The sequence below is a fragment of the Ornithorhynchus anatinus genome, chromosome 2 (genome assembly GCF_004115215.2).
Source record: "Ornithorhynchus anatinus isolate Pmale09 chromosome 2, mOrnAna1.pri.v4, whole genome shotgun sequence".
NCBI lineage: Eukaryota > Metazoa > Chordata > Mammalia > Monotremata > Ornithorhynchidae > Ornithorhynchus > Ornithorhynchus anatinus.
In genome coordinates, this window is record NC_041729.1 from 53,234,538 (window position 1) to 53,252,427 (window position 17,890).

Genomic DNA, 17,890 nt, shown 5'->3' on the forward strand with positions numbered 1-17,890 from the left:
TGTGGATTCACGCACACGCACTCTTTCTCTCTCTAACAGCAGTATGAGAAGCAGCTTGGCTTAGTGGATAGGGCACAGACCAGGAAGTCAGAAGGACCTGGGTTCTAATCTCTTCCACATAATAATAATAATAATGATGATGGTATTTGTTAAAGTGCTTACTGTGTGCCAAGCACTGTTCTAAACTCTGAGGTTGATGCAGGGTAATAAGGTTGTCCCATGTAGGGCTCACAATCTTCATCCCCATTTTACAGATGAAGTCACTGAGGCACAGAGAAGTTAAGTGACTTGCCCGAGGTCATACAGCTGACAAGCGGCAGAGTCAGGCTTAGAACCCATGACCTCTGACTCCCAAGCCAGGGGTCTTTCCACTAAACCACGCTGCTTCTCAATGTCTGCTTGTGTCCTTGGGCAAGGCACTTAACTTCTCTGGGCTTCAGTTCCCTCATCTATAAAATGGGGATTAAGAGTGTGAGCTCAGTGTGGGATAGGGACTGTGTCCAACTTGATTAACTTGCATCTACCCCAGCACTTAGAACAAGGCTTGGCGCATAGTAAGCATGAAACAAGTACCATAATTATTCATTATTAGATGGAGCTGAGAGGGACGCTTATCTTGGGTCAACCCCAGCACTCATTACTCGGCTTGGCTCATAGGAACGCTGAACAAATGCCATTATTACTATTAATCAATCAGTGGTCCTGACTGGGCACTTATTGTCCTGAGCTCTTGGAAGAATCTAGTACAACAGAGCTGGTAGACGTGTTCCCTCCCCACAACGAGCTGACAGTCTGGAGGCGACACGCAGTCTGTTGTTGCTGTTGTTGTGATCAGCCAAAGCCCGAGGGTATCAGTGTCCTCGAGTTCTCTGCCTGATGGAGAAGGCTCTTCCTTCCGCCAGGGAGTCCCCAGGGGCAACAGTGGGAAAGAAGGGGATGGGTGGGCATTGGATTGGAAATGGTTTTGAAAGAGCAACTTAGCAGGCCACAGATCTCACAAATGAGCTGGCTTTTGCAGGCCTTATCTCAGCTCTGCCTCCTCCCCGGCCTCCCACTTCTCTGCAACTTCTCCTCCCGGAAAATAAGTGAGTCTGTGTGTGTCTGAGTGTCTAGTGGGTGCAAGTTGGGGGAAGGGCAGAGAGGACACCCAAGGGTCGGAAGGTGGTCCTGGTGTCCCTTTCAGAACTATGAGAAGCAGCATGGCCTAGTGGCTAGTGCCCAGTCCTGGGAGTCAGAGGGCCCTGGGTTCTGATCCCGGCTTTACCACTTGTCCACTGTGGGACTTGGGGTAAGTCACTTGCCTTCTCTGGGCCTCAGTGCCCTCATCTGTAGAGGGGGATTGGGACTGTGAGCCCGTTGTGGGACAGGGACTGCATCCAGCTCGATTTGCTTATATCCAGCCCAGCGCTTAGTACGGTGCCTGCTACACAGTAAGCACTTAATAAATACCACTAATATTATTTTGGCCCTGCTGAGTGTGCACCCACATTGGCTAAGGGGCCGTCCCACCCTGCCCCCACCCTGCCTCTGGCCAGGGCTTCTGCCTCTAGAGGTGCTGAGCCCAGAGAGGGCCCCCCCAGAAAGCACACAGATCTGGGAGTTGGAGGACGTGGGCTCTCATTTCAGTTCCACCATTCATCTGCCATGTGACCTTGAGCAAGTCACTTCACTCTGACTTATATTACTGTCACTCTCCCCCTCTAGACTGTAAACTCATAATGGGCAGGGAATGTGTCTTACTGTTATATTTTACTCTCCCAAGTGCTTAGTATGGTGCTGTGCACAGAGTAAGCACTCGATAAATATGACTGAATGAATGAAATGAATGAAATAGTCCCATTACTGCTTACCCCTTCCTCCTAACCGGAAATGGTCCCCTCTAGACTGTAAGCTCGTTGTGGGCAGGGAACATGTCTGTTATATTGTTCTATTATAACAATATAATAGACTCTCCCAAGCACTTAGTACAATGCCTGACATATAATAAGTGCTTAACAAATGCCATAATAATTATTATTATTATCATTTTTCACCTTGGGCCTTCATCTGTCTGGGCACTGCACTGACCTACAAATAATTGGGACAAATGATAAATCTCGTTCTCATCTAACTCATTATTTTTCATTCCCTTCTCCATAATGGTGCATCATACGAGAAGACTCGCTTCCAGAATGTCTTCTCCACCCCTGCCTCCCTCTATGTTTGCTTCCCCATTCAGAGCTGTCTCTCCCAGGAACGGTTTATGACATGTTGGAACAGAATGAAATACTATGATATAAAGCTGTCATGGCTGGGGAATGCCTGACAGAAGCCTCCCAAAGGTGAGATTTATCTGGCAATAGATAACAATCTTAAATTGCTCCATAGTCTCTTCCACTAAAGAGCTGCAGGGAGGAAAAATTCAATTAGGAATCTCTATCTAGGAAAACTCTGGAAATAAAGAGGGCATGCACTGCACCATCGATTTGTTTAGGCAACTCAGCCATTTGGCTACATGCATTCCTGGGCATTTTTTTGTTTTTCCTGACGACGTTTATTTGTAGGTCAACTCTCAGGCTTTTTTATTGGATCGTTTTTAAGAGGCAAGGCCTTGTCGACCTGGGCACCTTTACTCTAATGTTTACTGTGAAGACCTCATCATCCCAGGAGCACTGAGCGAATTCGAGGGGCCCTTACAGTTCATAAAGAAGAGTAGATTCCTTTAGTTCTATGGCAGAAGAACCTCTCTGCTATTGCACCTGGAACAGACACAGCTCATCAGGGGAGTTTCCTTAACAAGAGGGGTGGTTTCGCCAATTCAGATAATAGGGGATTATTATAAGATGAAACTTGTCACTTCTCCTGGCTGGGTGATAGCAGCTGGTAGTGATGGTTTCCCTGAAAGGAAACCATTCTCCACTGCAGAGACTTTATCAAATTTTTTTTAATGAATGAAAAATGCAGTTTGGGAATAAAGATGGACTAGAGCAGGCACCATCCTGTGATGGAAAAGTGGGAAATAAGGAAAGAGATAAAGGCAAAAAAGTTCAGCTCTGGATTTTGATCTCCTCTGGAAAGAGTTTTGAGGATGAACAAGAAGAGCGTTGCTCTTTCTGGGACAGATCTAGGGACTGACGTTTCCCTGAATAACACAATTCATTCATCTCTGGTCCCATTGGAGGAAGCAGGTGACGATGATGGCGTCTCTTGTAAAAGATGGATCACCTTAGTTCAGTCGCAAAAGTTTGAGGAATCTGTGGGAAGAAATTGATTAGAATGTTAGGGGTTTGGGCAGCACAATTTGCACTTTCTGTCTCTGCCAGTCAGGTTCCTGCTGGGGCAGTGGATATAATAAGCGAGTAGATGGGCAAGGGGGAGTAAAATACAAGGTGCATGGCAGAATTTTACATACAAAACCCTTATCATGTGTTTCCAACTCCACTCATACTCCTAGACAAACTCTTAGGATCATCACAGAACTCCTTTTCTCTTTCTCCCTCTTTCTTCCTCCTTTTCCTTCTCTCATCCTCTGTCTCTCTTTCCTGACTCCAAAATAAGAATACTGTGATCTAGAGACAAATCTGGGCATTAGTATGGCAGTTCCAAAGGAAACGGAAATCAGGTTCAGTTTGGAAATAGCACACTAAGGTTGCCAAGGCATTTTAGCAGTAATAAAAGGGAGTCATGTTTGCCAAAGGCTTAGTTCTCCTCCTCTGTATAGAACTACCCCTTATTTTAGTGCCTCCCACTTTTTTTTTAATGGTGCTTGTTAAGTACTTATTATGTGACAGGTGCTCTGTACTAATCACTGATGCCGATACCGGTCAGACTGGACACAATCCCAGTCCCATATGGAACTCACAGTCTAAGTCAGAGGGAATAGGTTTTCATCCTCATTTTACAGATGAGGTAACTGAGGCACAGAAAAGGTAAGTGCCTCACCCTTGGTCACACAGTAGACAGTGGCTCTTTTGTCTGGGAGACTGTAAGGCTGGGCTCAGGATGATAAACTGGGGTGACCCCAGAACTAGGCCGAAGACCTAGCTGCCAACAGATGTCTGCTTTCCAGGGGCAATTGAGGGATTAGGGATGCTTGGCGGACCTGATATAGCACAGAGACAATAATACCAGCAGTAAAAAGCAGCACAGTGCAGTGGGTAGAGCACAGACCTGGCGGTTCTAATTTTGGCTCCGCCACTTGTCTGCTGTGACCTTGGGCAAGTCACTTCATTTCTCTGTTCTTCAGTTATCCCATCTGTAAAATGGGGATTAAGAATGGGAGCCCTATGTGGGACAGGGACTGTGTCCAACCTGATTATCAAGTACCTACCCCAGTGCTTAGTACAGTTCTTAGCACATAGTAAGTGTTGAATAAATATTATTATTATTATTGTTATTATGATGTAGTTGAGACAGTATATAACAGATCCATGGATAAGGGTGGTAGCAGTGTAAATGGAGAGGAAGGGGTAGATTCTGGCGATGTTATGAAGATAGAATGCAAGATTTGGTAATGGCATATGTGGGTAGAAAGAGAGAGATGAGTTAAGGATAAATCCAAGGTCGTGGTTTTGTGAGACAAGGAGGATGGTGATGTCAACGGTAATTGGGGAAGAGAGAATTTTGGTGGTAAGGTGAGGAGTTCAATATGAGGAGTTTAGTTTTAGACATGTTGAGTTTGAGGTGTTGGTGGGACATCTAAGTAAAGATGTCCTGAAATGTTATCAAAGGTCAAGGAAAAATAGAGTGGAATCAAGTCCATTAGATTTAAAAAGGAGGAGGTCACAGATGATCCTCTAGCCTGAAAGATGTGGGTTGGGAATGTGTCATAGTGTACTCTTCCAATTGCTTGGGACAGTGCGCTGCACACAGTAAATGTTCAATTAATATGATTGATTTATCTTGGAGCGCTGCTTCAGTGGAGTGTAGGGAATGGAAGCAGGATTGCAGGAGGGCATTGGAGGGAAGGACATGGAGATGGGGGTACAGACATCTTGCTCAGGAGTTTGAACTGGAATGATAGGAGGGAGATGGGGTCAGAGCTGGAGGGTAGGGCTGAGAGAGGGGATTTTTATAATGGGTGTTATGTGGGAGTCTTGAAAATGAAGGGAGAGAAGGTGGTATGTGGGTGTGTTTGAAAGTGAAGGGAGAGAGTGGATGAGGGTGGGAGGGAGAGCAAACTGGGGGGTTCACGCCTGATGCTTTCAGTTGTATCAATGAAATAGGTAGGAAAGTCATCTGGAGCAAGAGATAGAGGGAGGTGGAGGTACTGGGTGCTTAAAGAGGGAGTTAAAAGAAAGAAATAGTTGGTAGGGGCAATGGGCATGGGAGGCAAAGAGGGAGGAGAAGGCGTGTTGCTGGGCAGAGGAAAGAGCAGAGTTATAGCAACCGAGGATGAGTTTGAGAAGAATGAGGTCAGCACAATGTCCGTATTTTCAAAAGTGCTCCGAGCACGAGAGGGTGAGCGAGCGATGAATGCCATTGATTAACTGACCAATTGATTGGGAAAAGCCATAGTAGAAGTAATAGTAGCGGTGGCAGTGGAGGTCATGGTGGTAGTTGAAGCAGAAGCAGCAGAATTTATTGAACAACCATTTGGTGGTTGTTCTTGAGAACTACAGAATAACAAAGTGATTATCTCCCTGCTCACAAGAAGCTTAGCCTCTAGCAGGGGAGGCAAGCTTAAAATACAGCACTGTCAAAATAAATTGAGCAAATGTAGATATGTGAGGAGAGGATCCAATAATTTTGCACTCTTCTCTCATCCTTCTTCACCTTAGCCCCTCTACTATTTCTCGATCTTTTTCTCACTCTCAATTTTAATCTCTATAGTTCTTCATTATAATTATCTTCCCTAACATCCTTCACAATTACATGCCCTAAACTTTGTTTTATTCTTTGATCCTTTACGGTCATGCGGAAACCTTCCTTAGGTCTCTAAATCAAATCTCTTTACCTCTCTTGAGAGAATACTCCATCCCTTAAGTGGTTGCTTTAACTAAGGGGAGGGGATTTTTTGTGGTTGATTTTTAATAGTATTATTCATTTACTACATGCCAGGCACTGTGCTAAGCGCTGGGGTAGATACAAGCTGATCAGGTTGGATACTGTCCGTGACCCACACGAGGCTCACAGTCTTAATCCCCATTTTACAGATGAGGTAACTGAGACACAGATGAGGAAACTGAGACCCGCTACAGTTAAGTGCAGCGTGGAGTAGTGGACAGAGCACGGGCACAGGAGTTAGAAGGTCATGGGTTCTGATCCTGGCTCTGCCACTTGCTGTGTGGCTTTGGGCAAGTCACTTAACTTCTCTGTGCCTCAGTTACCTCATCTGGGAATGGGGATTAAGTCAGTGAGCCCCTTGAAGGACAGAGACTGTGTCCAATCCAGTTTGCATGTATCCACCCTAGTGCTTAGTACAGTGCCTGGCACTTAACAAATACCATCATTATTATTACTATTATTTGCCCAAGGATCTCATAGCGAACAAATGGTGGAGCCGGGACTAGAAGCTGGGAATTGGAAGTGATTGGGGAAGGCAGGGGAGAGATTTTACACCAATCTCCACTGAAGAAGGGGCTTCTCTTCAAAGCGTTGCAAGAATCTGTTGGACCAGATAAGTCAACACCCTGCAAAGGGAGCTAATACACTGCTTCTCCTACTGCTGTTCTTTGCACAGGCAATTCTCATTCCATTAGCCTCTATTAGATTACCTGTTATCAGAACCCCTTTATGCCTTGAGGTAGGAGAAGGGCAGAACTGGAGGTAGTTGGCACTTGGGGAAATCAACGGAAGCTGCTCGAAATGGAATTTGCTTTAGTGGGAGTTGCTCTGCTCTTATTATTGCTGCCGGGATTCACGGATGCCACCTGCCACACTAGGAGACCAGTGATTTGTTTCTGGGGACTAGTTAAGAGGGTTCCTCTCTCCTTTCCCTTCCCTTCAAATCCTGTCTCTGCTGGGGAGATTTATCCTCTGGCCTCTGGAGAATTCAGGCAGTCATAATTAATGAGATATGCTCTTACACTCTCTCTTTATCTCTCTGTCTCTCTGACACCACCATATAAACTCTGTTTATCCTGTCTGGACTTTTCCCTAGAGCAGATTCCGTTCATCTGCATGAGTTAATGGGAAGTGATTAATTAGAACCTGTGACTTGATTAGGGTTTTCTGTCTGTCTCCAGCCCTCCCTGGGGGGTAAGGGGGCAGGGAGAGAGAGTTGGAGAATGTATTTTCAGTATTTAAAATGAACGGGCCTGAATCCACCATCTTTGGGTGGGGGTTTGGGCGGAGGGATCATGAACCACCTAGTACGTGAGTTCCCTTTTATGTCAAGATGGTTAACTCGCTTGCTCTAGGTGACTATGCAGTAGTTGCTCAACCCTGTTCTAATCCCGGTTCTGCCACTTGTCTGCTGTGTGACCTTGGGCAAGTCACTTCACTTCTCTGCACTTCAGTTTTTCGGTAGTTGTTAAGCCCTTAACAAATGGGGATTAAAATGAGAGCACCCCTCTAGGCCGTAGGAATGTGTCTATTGTTATATGGTACTCTCCCAGGTGCTCAGTACAGTGTTTTGCGCCCAGTAAGCGTTCAATAAATACAATTAAATGAATGAATGAATTGCTTCAGTGCTGGTTTGCTAGACTGTGTTCCAGGATGTAGTTCATCCTGTCATTTGATGTTGGGGATGGTTTGGGGGCTCACTGTGACGAAACTGTTCAAGAAGCTGGTCATATTTTCTTTAGTAGGTCTAGGATTCACAGCTATTTGGAAGTTTGGTCCCTACTATTGCTTTAGCAAACACCAACTTGCCGTGCAACTCAGTGACTTGTCACAATACCTACCGTCCTGACAAAACACACTATATGTTTCTAGTGGGACAGTACTAGAGAATAAGGACAGGTTCTTCCCACCATGTGATCCTGTTAGAAACAGTTCACTGCTAGATCAGAATAAACAATCTGTCCATACGTTCACCCGGTCAGACATGGTAACAATAATAATAACGATGGCATTTGTTAAGTGCTCACTATGTGCAAAGCATTGTTCTAAGCGCTGGGGAGGATGCAAGCTGATCAGGTTGTCCCACGTGGGGCTCAAAGTCTTAATTCCCGTTTTACAGATGAAGTAACTTAGGTCCAGAGAAGTAAGTGACTTTCCCAGAGTCACACAGCTGACAAGCGGCAGAGTAGGGATTTGATCTCTGACTCCCCAGCTCGTGCTCTTTCCACTGAGCTGTGCTGCTTCTTTGCTACAAAATGAGTTTTCCTTAATGGTGGCTTTTTTTGCAAAAAAAGCATGAAAGAAACCCACATGTTATAGGAGAACTAGGTGTACCCTAAACCTCTTAAGGCCTGCTATCATTTTGGCTTGAGTTTTCTCGTATAGGTATAGGTAGCTTAATCGTCTGCATACTCCATATCCTGCAACACTTTTGATGATCCAGAAATGTGTCTATTTCTTGTTATATTGTACTCTCCCAAGCACTTTTGCCCACAGTAAGTGCTCAGTAAATACGATTGATTGAATGAATGAATGAATGATCCTCATAACACGTTTCCCAGGAGATTTGAAGCATAAGTTAACTCCTGTTTTCAAATCCCTTCAGGTGGCTTCTCAAGTGTGGTATATAGTACAGAGAGACAAGTCAGTCAGCTGTCTCCCCTTTCTCCTTGAAGATGGTGATGCTTCTGTCATCTCTGAAGCCTTGTGCCAATTCCTTGGTGGTCCATGTTTTGAGGAAAATTGAATGGAGCCACTTGATGACTTGGGCTTCTCCTTGCTTATAAAGTCCTGAAGGAATGTCAGAGGACTTCAATCTCTTATCCTTTTCAACACGCTGGTGGCTTTCTCAAAACGTGGAATGAAGGTTATGTCTTCATATTCTGGCTCTTTGTTCTATACTTCAGTCTCCTCAGGGGCTGAAGGCAGATGCACAAGATAGTTGGAGTGTTCTAGCTTTGAGTATAGGGTTTCTTCACTGTTGCATTAGGAGTGGTCATAGCTGTACTCTTCCATGGTTTTGTATTAGGGTTGTTGGAGCCTCATAACTTTTGAGGGATGGGGAATTGTTCTTAGTTTGGTAGTGATTAACATAAAAATCAATCAATCAACCAAAGAATGATATTTGTTGAGAGCTTACTGTATGCAGAGCACTGTCTTGAGAGCTAGAGAAAGTAAAATACAATAGTGTTGCATCTAAAGAGACATTCCACCATTGGTCAAGCTTGATTCTTACCTAGATTTTTATTATTATTTTTATCATTATTATTATCATTATATTTGTTAAGTGATTACTACATGTCAGGCACTGTTCTAAGTTCTGGGTAGCGACAAGTTAATCAGGTTGGACAAAGTTCCTGTTCTACATGGGGCTCACATCCTAAATAGGATGGAGAACGAGTAGTCTAATCCCCATTTTACAGTTGGGGAAACTGAGAAACAGAAAACTAAAGTGATTTGCCCAAGGTCATATAGCAAAGCAATTGGCAGGGCTGAGAATAGAACCCAAGTCCTCTGATTCACAAGCCTGTGGTCTTTCCACTTGGCCCCGCCTTGGATAATAGGGAACATTGGGCAATCAGTCATTTTAGCCCTCATTTTGTGATATAAGGAAAGTGGCCCTAACTTTGATTTCCTGAGGAAAAAACCTCTTTCAATCATTTATTCAACTAATTGTATTTATTGAGTGCTTTGTAGTCTAATATCATACAGTAAGAAGGGGATGCTTCCAATGGCTGCCCTTCTCCACACTCATCCTAATGGTTCTAATTGAACCTTCTAATTTTCCTAATAATTCCCGCCATGACCCTCATCCATGGATTAATCCAAACCCTCTTGAATCAGTGGATATTTTTTGCCTACATTAAATTTACTCTGGTGGTTAGCTGTAAATGGGGCAACCTGCTTTCATATATTTCAGCCTAAATTTCTTTGTTGAGGTTTTCTATGCATTTCCCTGGGAAAATATTCCATTGAATTTAATTTAATTCTTCCTGATGGTTCTTCTTTTGTAAATGCCTGGGTTTGTCTTGCAAAGGCACTAAAACAAGCTGTTTGATATGAGCTATAAAAACCAAATAGAAGACTAATTGAAACACTGGCTTCCAAATGAGCCCGTGAAGCGGGCTTTTCTGTTTCCCTAGAGGTCTGTTATCCTCTTGGTTGGTTGTTCACTATTTACCTGCCTAAAAGCATGAGAGCGCAGGGGAACCTAGTCAGCGTAATTCTAGCAATCTGATTCTATAAATAAGGATTTCATCACACAGTATCCCCTCCAGAGAAGCTCTATCTATACCAGCCTGGGAAAAAGAGCAAGGTTTTCCCCAGTTGTTTCTCAGATGTCCCCCCTTCATTACTTGATCCATGCAAGGGCTGGTCAAGTACTTGATCAAGGACTGTTGAACATAGCCCAGAGGAATGAAAAACACTCAGTGATTGGGAACAATTGGGAAATAGTACAGGGATTTAAGAAGAGTTTAGTTCTGCTCTTTGGACAGCAGTGTGAAATGGGTTGAGAAGTTCTGAAGCCTCTAAAGTTCTTAGCTCAGGCTTTTGGAACAAATCGTCATGTATGGATATGGTGAATGGTGAAATTTCAGTGTCCCTTTTTATACCAAATTGGGTTTTGTGTTGTCTCTCGTGTGATTTGTAAAAGGGCCTGAGGCTTTCATTACTTGCTAAACTGCGTGTTTCCAGAATTCACTGCGATGCTTTGAAGAAGAGGGCACTCATTCTCCCCGGTGAGGCTGCCCGATGCTATCTCTGACTCTATTTCCCGTCATGTTGTTGACTCCGTTGGGAAATTCTTCTGTGATATGCCTATTATTGGTTGTTCATTCAGTGCACTGTTTTGGGGAATGGTATTTAGCTCTCAAGCTTCTCTGACATCTGATAACTTTTGAAACAGAATTATGCCAATTTCTCTTGCCTTTCATTTCCCTTTGGTGTAAAAATCGTAGAGACCCGGAGAGAGAGAGAGAGAGAGAAAATTATGGACAGAGCTATGAAATTATGCAAGTGATCAAAAATAAAGTAGTCAACAAAAATTAAATTGGATTTTTCCATTGAAAAGCCAGAGGGGAAAATAAATAATTAGCAAATCACATTAAAGATATTAACATCCCAAACTGCTTTTAGAGTGGAACTTCATTAGAAACCCAGAGGCTGAAGAGGATTATCTAAAGGTCATCTTGGCCAGGCTCCTGCCTCCAGTCACTTGAATGATCTGTGAGATTTCTGCTTTCTGGTTTGTTTGTTTTTTTAATGGTATTTGCTAAGCGCTTTACTATCTACCAGGGACTGTACTAAGCACTGGACTAGAAACAAGATAATCATGTTGGACACAGTCCCTGTCGCGTATTGGGCTCACAGTCTTAATCCCCATTTCACTGATGAGGTAACTAAGGTGCAAAGAAGTGAAGTGACTTCCCCAGGGTCACCCAGCAGACAGGTGGCAGAGCTGGGATTAGAACCCATGATCATCTGACTCCTAGGCCCATATTCCTTCCACTAGACCACACTGTTTCTCGTTGTTTTTGGTCAAGAAAATATTCCCTGGTGAATGAGCAGTTTTGCCCACCCAGAGAAATGAGCTGATCTTTTGAATACATGCTTTCTTTATTCAGAGAGCTGAAAATCTGAGTCATAATTGATTCTACTAAATGTCAGTACCTGAATCCTACTCTTCTTAGACAAAGGACTTTAAACCAATATTCCGATGCTGCACACGGTTAGGAAACATTAAATCCAAGGATGTAAAATAAAGGCATGGTCAACAGCCTCTTAAAGGCCATTTAAGATTTCTAGTGGTCTTCAAACCAAAGAAAATCCAGAGCATTTCCAATTGAGCAGGCTAAATCCAGGACCAAGTCTACAGCTTTATTAGCCTACAAACCATGGGGATCCCCAGAATCAGAGAATCACAGAAGCTTGACCACCCACCTAGTCCAAACCTTTGTTTCCTGTCTGTATCCTCTCTGGATGGCGCTTAATACAGTGGTCTGCTCATTATAAGTGCATCTGATTGATTAATTGACAGACACCTGATTCCCTGTGCCTTTTTCTATGGCTTATCCTACATTTTGTTTTCTTCTGCAAATTGCAGGACCAGATGTCCACCTTTTTCCAGTTCGGGGCCTCCATCCAACAGCAAGCCATTGTCATGCTGAAAATGATGCAGGATTACGACTGGCACGTTTTCTCCTTAGTGACCACCACCTTTCCTGGGTACAGGGACTTCATAAGCTTCATCAAGGTCACGGTGGACAATAGCTTCGTGGGTTGGAACATGCAGAACGTGATCACCTTGGATACTACCATCGGGGATGCCAAGACGCAGGTTCAGATGAAGAAAATCCATTCGTCCGTCATCCTGCTCTACTGCTCCAAGGAGGAAGCCATTTTCATCCTGAGCGAGGCCCGTTCCCTGGGCCTCACAGGGTACGATTATTTCTGGATAGTCCCCAGCCTGGTTTCGGGAAACACCGAGACCATCCCTAAAGAGTTTCCTTCTGGGCTCATCTCGGTCTCCTATGACGACTGGGACTACACCCTGGAGGCTAGAGTGAAAGACGGACTCGGGATAATCACCACTGCTGCCTCATCCATGTTGGAAAAGTATTCCTTCATCCCCGAAGCTAAGACCAGCTGCTATGGGCAACCAGAAAAGACCGAGCTTCCACTCCAAACTCTGCACCAGTAAGATGAGATTCTTGTTGCTCTTTGGGTTTGGGGCGGAGCGAGTGAGAGTTTTCATGGGGACTTGCTCATGTTTCTCATTGCAGTTTAAAAGCTATTGGTGTTTCCCTTGGCTTCCTATCCATAACACATCATCATTCCTTAGTTAATTTAGGTTTAATCCTGGGATAGAACCTCCTTTTACCATATGGAGGAAATGCTTCCTTCTGGCTGATGGGCTCTAAATTCCCTCTAGACTGTAAGCTCGTTATGGACAGGGACCATGACCGTTCATTCTGTTGTACTCTCCCAAGTGCTTAGTACGGTGCTCTGCACATAGTAAGTGCTCAGTAAGTGCCATGGATTGAAATCATCTTCATTTCTCCAATGGCTAGACTCCTTGTTTTGTTTTGTTCTGTTTTGCTTTGCTATCTCCCCCATTTAGACTGAGCCCGTTATTGGACAGGGATTATCTCTATCTGTTGCCGAATTGTACATTCCAAGCGCTTAGTATGGTGCTCTGTACATAGTAAGTGCTCAATAAATACTATTGAATGAATGAATGAATGCTAGAGGCGCAGAGGGCTGCTAAAACTGGATACTTGTCCTTAATTTTAATCTCTCCATCTAAGACTAAAGTTGGTTCTGGAATCCTCAAAATCTTGCACGTGAATTCAGCTGGGCAGCCTGGAAAGTATGAGGAGGGTACCTAGGCCTGACTACTCAACTGTGTATAACACTGAGGTGTCAAATATGCCCTCAACATTAAAAAGGAGAGGTCCCGGAGGCTCAATGAATTCTTTATTTTGGCCTGTACTGAGAAACACATTAAGAACACTTCCACTTGCTAGCTGCTTTTTAAGCACTCAGTTCCAAGGAACGAGATGAAATTGTGGTAGTCGGGCAGGATTTTTAGACCATATCGATAACTGCTTCACGAAAAGATCTATGGAAGCAGAGCATGCTTCTGAAAGTTTTGAAGGAATTTGTTGGGGAATTAGAGAAACTCCTGGCAAGAGCATGAAACTTCTTATTGTCGATCAGAGGGATGGCTTACACTATGCCTCCCTTAAAGATGGGTTCCAGAGGTGATCTCATGTTTATACCTGGCAAAGTGGCACAATCTGGAATTAAATATAGATTCTGTGAGCACTTAAAAAGCCATGATTTCCTGGGCGGAAAGTGCTACACACACAGTAAGCGCTCAATAAATACCACTGATTAACTGATGGTAAATCAGCCCTCACCAAATTGCTCGTGAGTGTGAATGGAACATGTGGATGGAAGAGAACTTGTGGATTGTATGTATTTAGATTAAAAAAAAATACAAGTCATCATGGGATGGGAGGTGGCTAGTGGAAAGAGCACGGGCTTGGGAGTCAGAGGTCGTGAGTTCTAATCCTGGCTCCGCCACTCATCATCTGTGTGACTTTGGGCAAGTCATTTAACTTCTCTGGGCCTCAGTTACCTCATCTTTAAAATGGGGATTAAGACTGTGACCCCCACATGGGATAACCTAATTACCTTGTACCTACCCAAGCGCTTAGAACAGTGCTTGGCACATAGTAAGTGCTTAACATATACCATTGTTATTATTGTTATTATTATTATTCTGGGACAGATTGAAAAATGACAAATGGTTTGGAAATCAAGTGTTGGGATAAATTTCCACTGTGTGGAATAGAGAAGTGGATTTCCCCAGGACTCAGTCTTGTGACTAGGTTTATTAAACATACTCATAAGTGATAGGGAAGGCAGTTTGTACAGTGAAACCTCCAAAACTGCAGAGTACACTAAATCCTCCCATGACGTAAAACACTAAGCAATGGGAATAAAAGACTTTGGAAAGCTGAATGAGAGGGCAGAAAAGTAGAGATGACTTCAAAGTGAGCAAATGCAAGGAAGGCATACTTGCATTTGGGGAAGCAGTGTGGTCTAATGGAAAGAGCACAGGCCTTGGAGTCAGAGGACCTGGGTTCTAATCCTGGTTCCACCACTGGTTGGCTGTGTGAGACCTTGGTTAAATCACTTGACTTCTCTGTGTCTCAGTTACCTCATCTGTAAAATGGGGATTAAATACTATTCCCTCCTGTTTAGACTGGGAGCCCTATATGGCCCAGGGGCTGGATATGACTTGATTAACTTGTATCTGCCCCAGTGCTTGGAACAGGGCTTGACACAGAGTAAGCTCTTAACAAATACCAAAAGATAAACAAGCAAACGAATCCATCTCAGGACAAAAAAAAAATCCAAGACACCGTTACAAGATGATGGTCTCTGAGCTATCGTTTGTGATTTAGGAAGACGATTTTAAAATCTCTAAAATTTTAGATCCTAGAACATACAATTGTTGAAATTGGTCCAATTTGAGGCAACAGCCAAGAGGGCCAACATCATGCTGTGCATCATCAGGAAAGGGTTAGAAAACACCAAAAAAACCTTTATTTTGTCATTTGACAAAATCACGTTACGTCTATACCTTGAGTTTTGTGTGCAGTTTTGTGTGCCACACCTTAGAAAAGATATTCAGTGCAGTTCTCGGTTAAACGTGTTTTGAGTTAAGATGATCAGCACTTCTGGTGTTTCTGAATATTTACTCTAGTTTTATGACACATTGTTTTCCACTTTACAACCCCTGTGCCCTTTATGGTACCAGCTCTGGAAGGTTGGGTGATGGGTGGAGGAGGAAGGAATACAGGAGTCCAGAAGAAATGGAGAAATAAGCTGAAATGGGGAGGAAGAGGGCGAAAGCTGAAAAGAGGTTGAGTGGGGTGGGAGGAGCCCAAGTGGCAGAGAGGGTAGCGGTGATTACGTGACACATCCTTGAAGTAAAAGTTGGCTGCCCTATCAAGGAGTCTCTCTGTCATAATATCAATCATGTGCTACTCACTTGTAACTGACTGAGCACTCTAGATAATTGGGATAAGCATCAGGTTTCAAATATTAGTTCGGGGACCAATCCCTCACTAAAATTATCATTCCTAATGAGAAACTTGATTCTGACCCATGACTTTTCAATGAGACACCACTTTCAGGAACCCATTTCACTGCCAACTGAGGTCAACCTGTGACGCAGCAGGAAAGGTTCAGAGAAGAAAGGCTAAGGTGATGAGGGAGATGAGCTGAGGCTAGATTGAAAAGGCGAATGCTCTTCAATCTGGAAAGATGAAGGCTGAGGGGGATAGGATGAACGTTCTCAGAACCAGGCCAGGTGACGACAAGGCAAACCTAGAACTTCCCATCATCCTAGGCTGAAGAAGCGCTCCTGAAGCTTAAGGGTGGTAGCTTTGAAATAAACCTAAAGGAACGTGTCTCTCAGCAGGTGGTCAGAATTTGGAAGGTCTCTCAGGCACCAAATTTTGTGGGCCAAAAATATCAATAGATTTCTGTGGGGAGGTGGCATAAATTGAGAGTAGAACAGACCATATCAATAAGTAGAATTAATTGAGCCCCTAAATAAATGGGGAGAATGTGATACCAAGAGTTTGGGAATGAACAATGGAAATGAAAGACACTATACCTCCCCACGAGGCACTTACCATCTGGAGACATAAATTATTGGCAAAGAAAGGGAGCAGGAGTAAAAGCATAGATAGTACTGGCAGTGGCAAGAGTGGAGAAAATGAGATGAATGCGTAAGTGGGAGCCATAAATCGATAGAGACACAAGGGCTAGGTTGGCAGTTGGGGAGACTCGGACTGGGGCTGCTGCCAAAATGAGTTCATGACGAGTTTTGAGAGGGAAAGTTAAGGGAATAGCATCTTTCAGCTTTAGCCATACTTTCATTTTCATTCATTCATTCAATAGTATTTATTGAGCGCTTACTATGTGCAGAGCACTGTACTAAGCGCTTAGAATGTACAATTCGGCAACAGATAGAGACAATCCCTGCTCATTCACGGGCTTACAGTCTAATCGGAGGAGACAGACAAAAACAATAGCAGTAAATAGAATCAAGGGGATGTACATCTCATTAACAAAATAAATAGGGTAATAAAAATATATACAAATGAGCAGATGAGCACAGTGTGGAGGGGAAGGGAGAGGGGGAGGAGCGGGGAGGAAGGGGGCTTAGCTGAGGGGAGGTGGGGGGGCGCAGAGAGGCAGCAGAGGGAGCAGAGGGAAAAAGGGAAGCTCAGTCTGGGAAGGCCTCTTGGAGGAGATGAGCTCTCAGTAGGGCTTTGAAGAGGGGAAGAGAATTAGTTTGATGGAGGTGAGGAGGGAGGTCATTCCAGGACAGCAGGAGGATGTGGGTCAGGGGTCGACGGTGGGATAGGTGAGAATGGGGGACGGTGAGGAGGTGGGCGGCGGAGGAGCGGAGCGTGCGGGGTGGGCAGTAGAAAGAGAGAAGGGAGGAGAGGTAGGAGGGGGCAAGGTGATGGAGAGCCTTGAAGCCTCGAGTGACAAGTTTTTGTTTCATGCAGAGGTCGATAGCAACCACTGGAGGTTTTTAGGAAGGGGAGTGACATGCCCAGAGCGTTGCTGCAGGAAGATGAGCCGGACAGCAGAATGAAGAATAGACTGGAGTGGGGAGAGACAGGAGGAAGGGAGATCAGAGAGAAGGTTGACACAACAATTGTACTTCATACTTGTACTTCCAGCCCATACTTCGCTCTGCTGCCCAGATCATTTTTCTACAAAAACATTAAGTACGTGTTTCCAAACTCCTCAAGAATCTCCAGTGGTTACCCATCCAACTCTGCATCAAACACACTCCTTACCATCGGCTTTAAAGCACCCAGTGACTGTCCCCTCCTATTACACCTCACTACTGAAACCTACTGAAACCCAGCCTGTGCACTCTGCTCCTCTAATGCCAACCTACTCGTTGTGGTCAGGGATTGTCACACTCTTTATTGTTGTATTGTTCTTTTCCAAGCACTTAGTACAGTGCTCTGCACAAAATAAGTGCTTAATAAATATGATTGAATGAATGAACCTACACACTGTACCTCAGTCTCTCTTATCTCTCCACCAACCTTTCATTCATGTCCTGCCTCTGGCCTGGAATGCTCAGTAAATATGATTGATTGTTAGCCAATAGGATGGTGGTCAAGGAGAGTAGCCATTGCTCCTCTTCTCCCTCAAGCACTAGTTGCCCCTGATGGAGGCCGAATCCTAGGCTGGCAAAAACATTTTCCTGACTCAGTAATAGCAAGTCTCATGTTCCCAGTATAAATATCCACAGTGACCTGGAAATCATTTCATCTCAACCCGTTGCTTTGGGCTT

The 17,890-nt window shown here is 44.2% G+C and overlaps 1 protein-coding gene across 2 annotated transcripts in view; it reads left to right on the forward strand.

Annotated features, from left to right (window-relative positions):
* GRIN2A (glutamate ionotropic receptor NMDA type subunit 2A) overlaps nt 1-17,890 on the forward strand; it is a 325,890-nt gene that overhangs the window by 165,195 nt on the left and 142,805 nt on the right. For both annotated transcript variants that reach the window (XM_029058261.2, XM_039911125.1), the window contains one exon: nt 12,089-12,681. In XM_029058261.2, the coding sequence (XP_028914094.1) occupies nt 12,089-12,681 (593 nt within the window). The remainder of the gene's footprint in view (nt 1-12,088; nt 12,682-17,890) is intronic.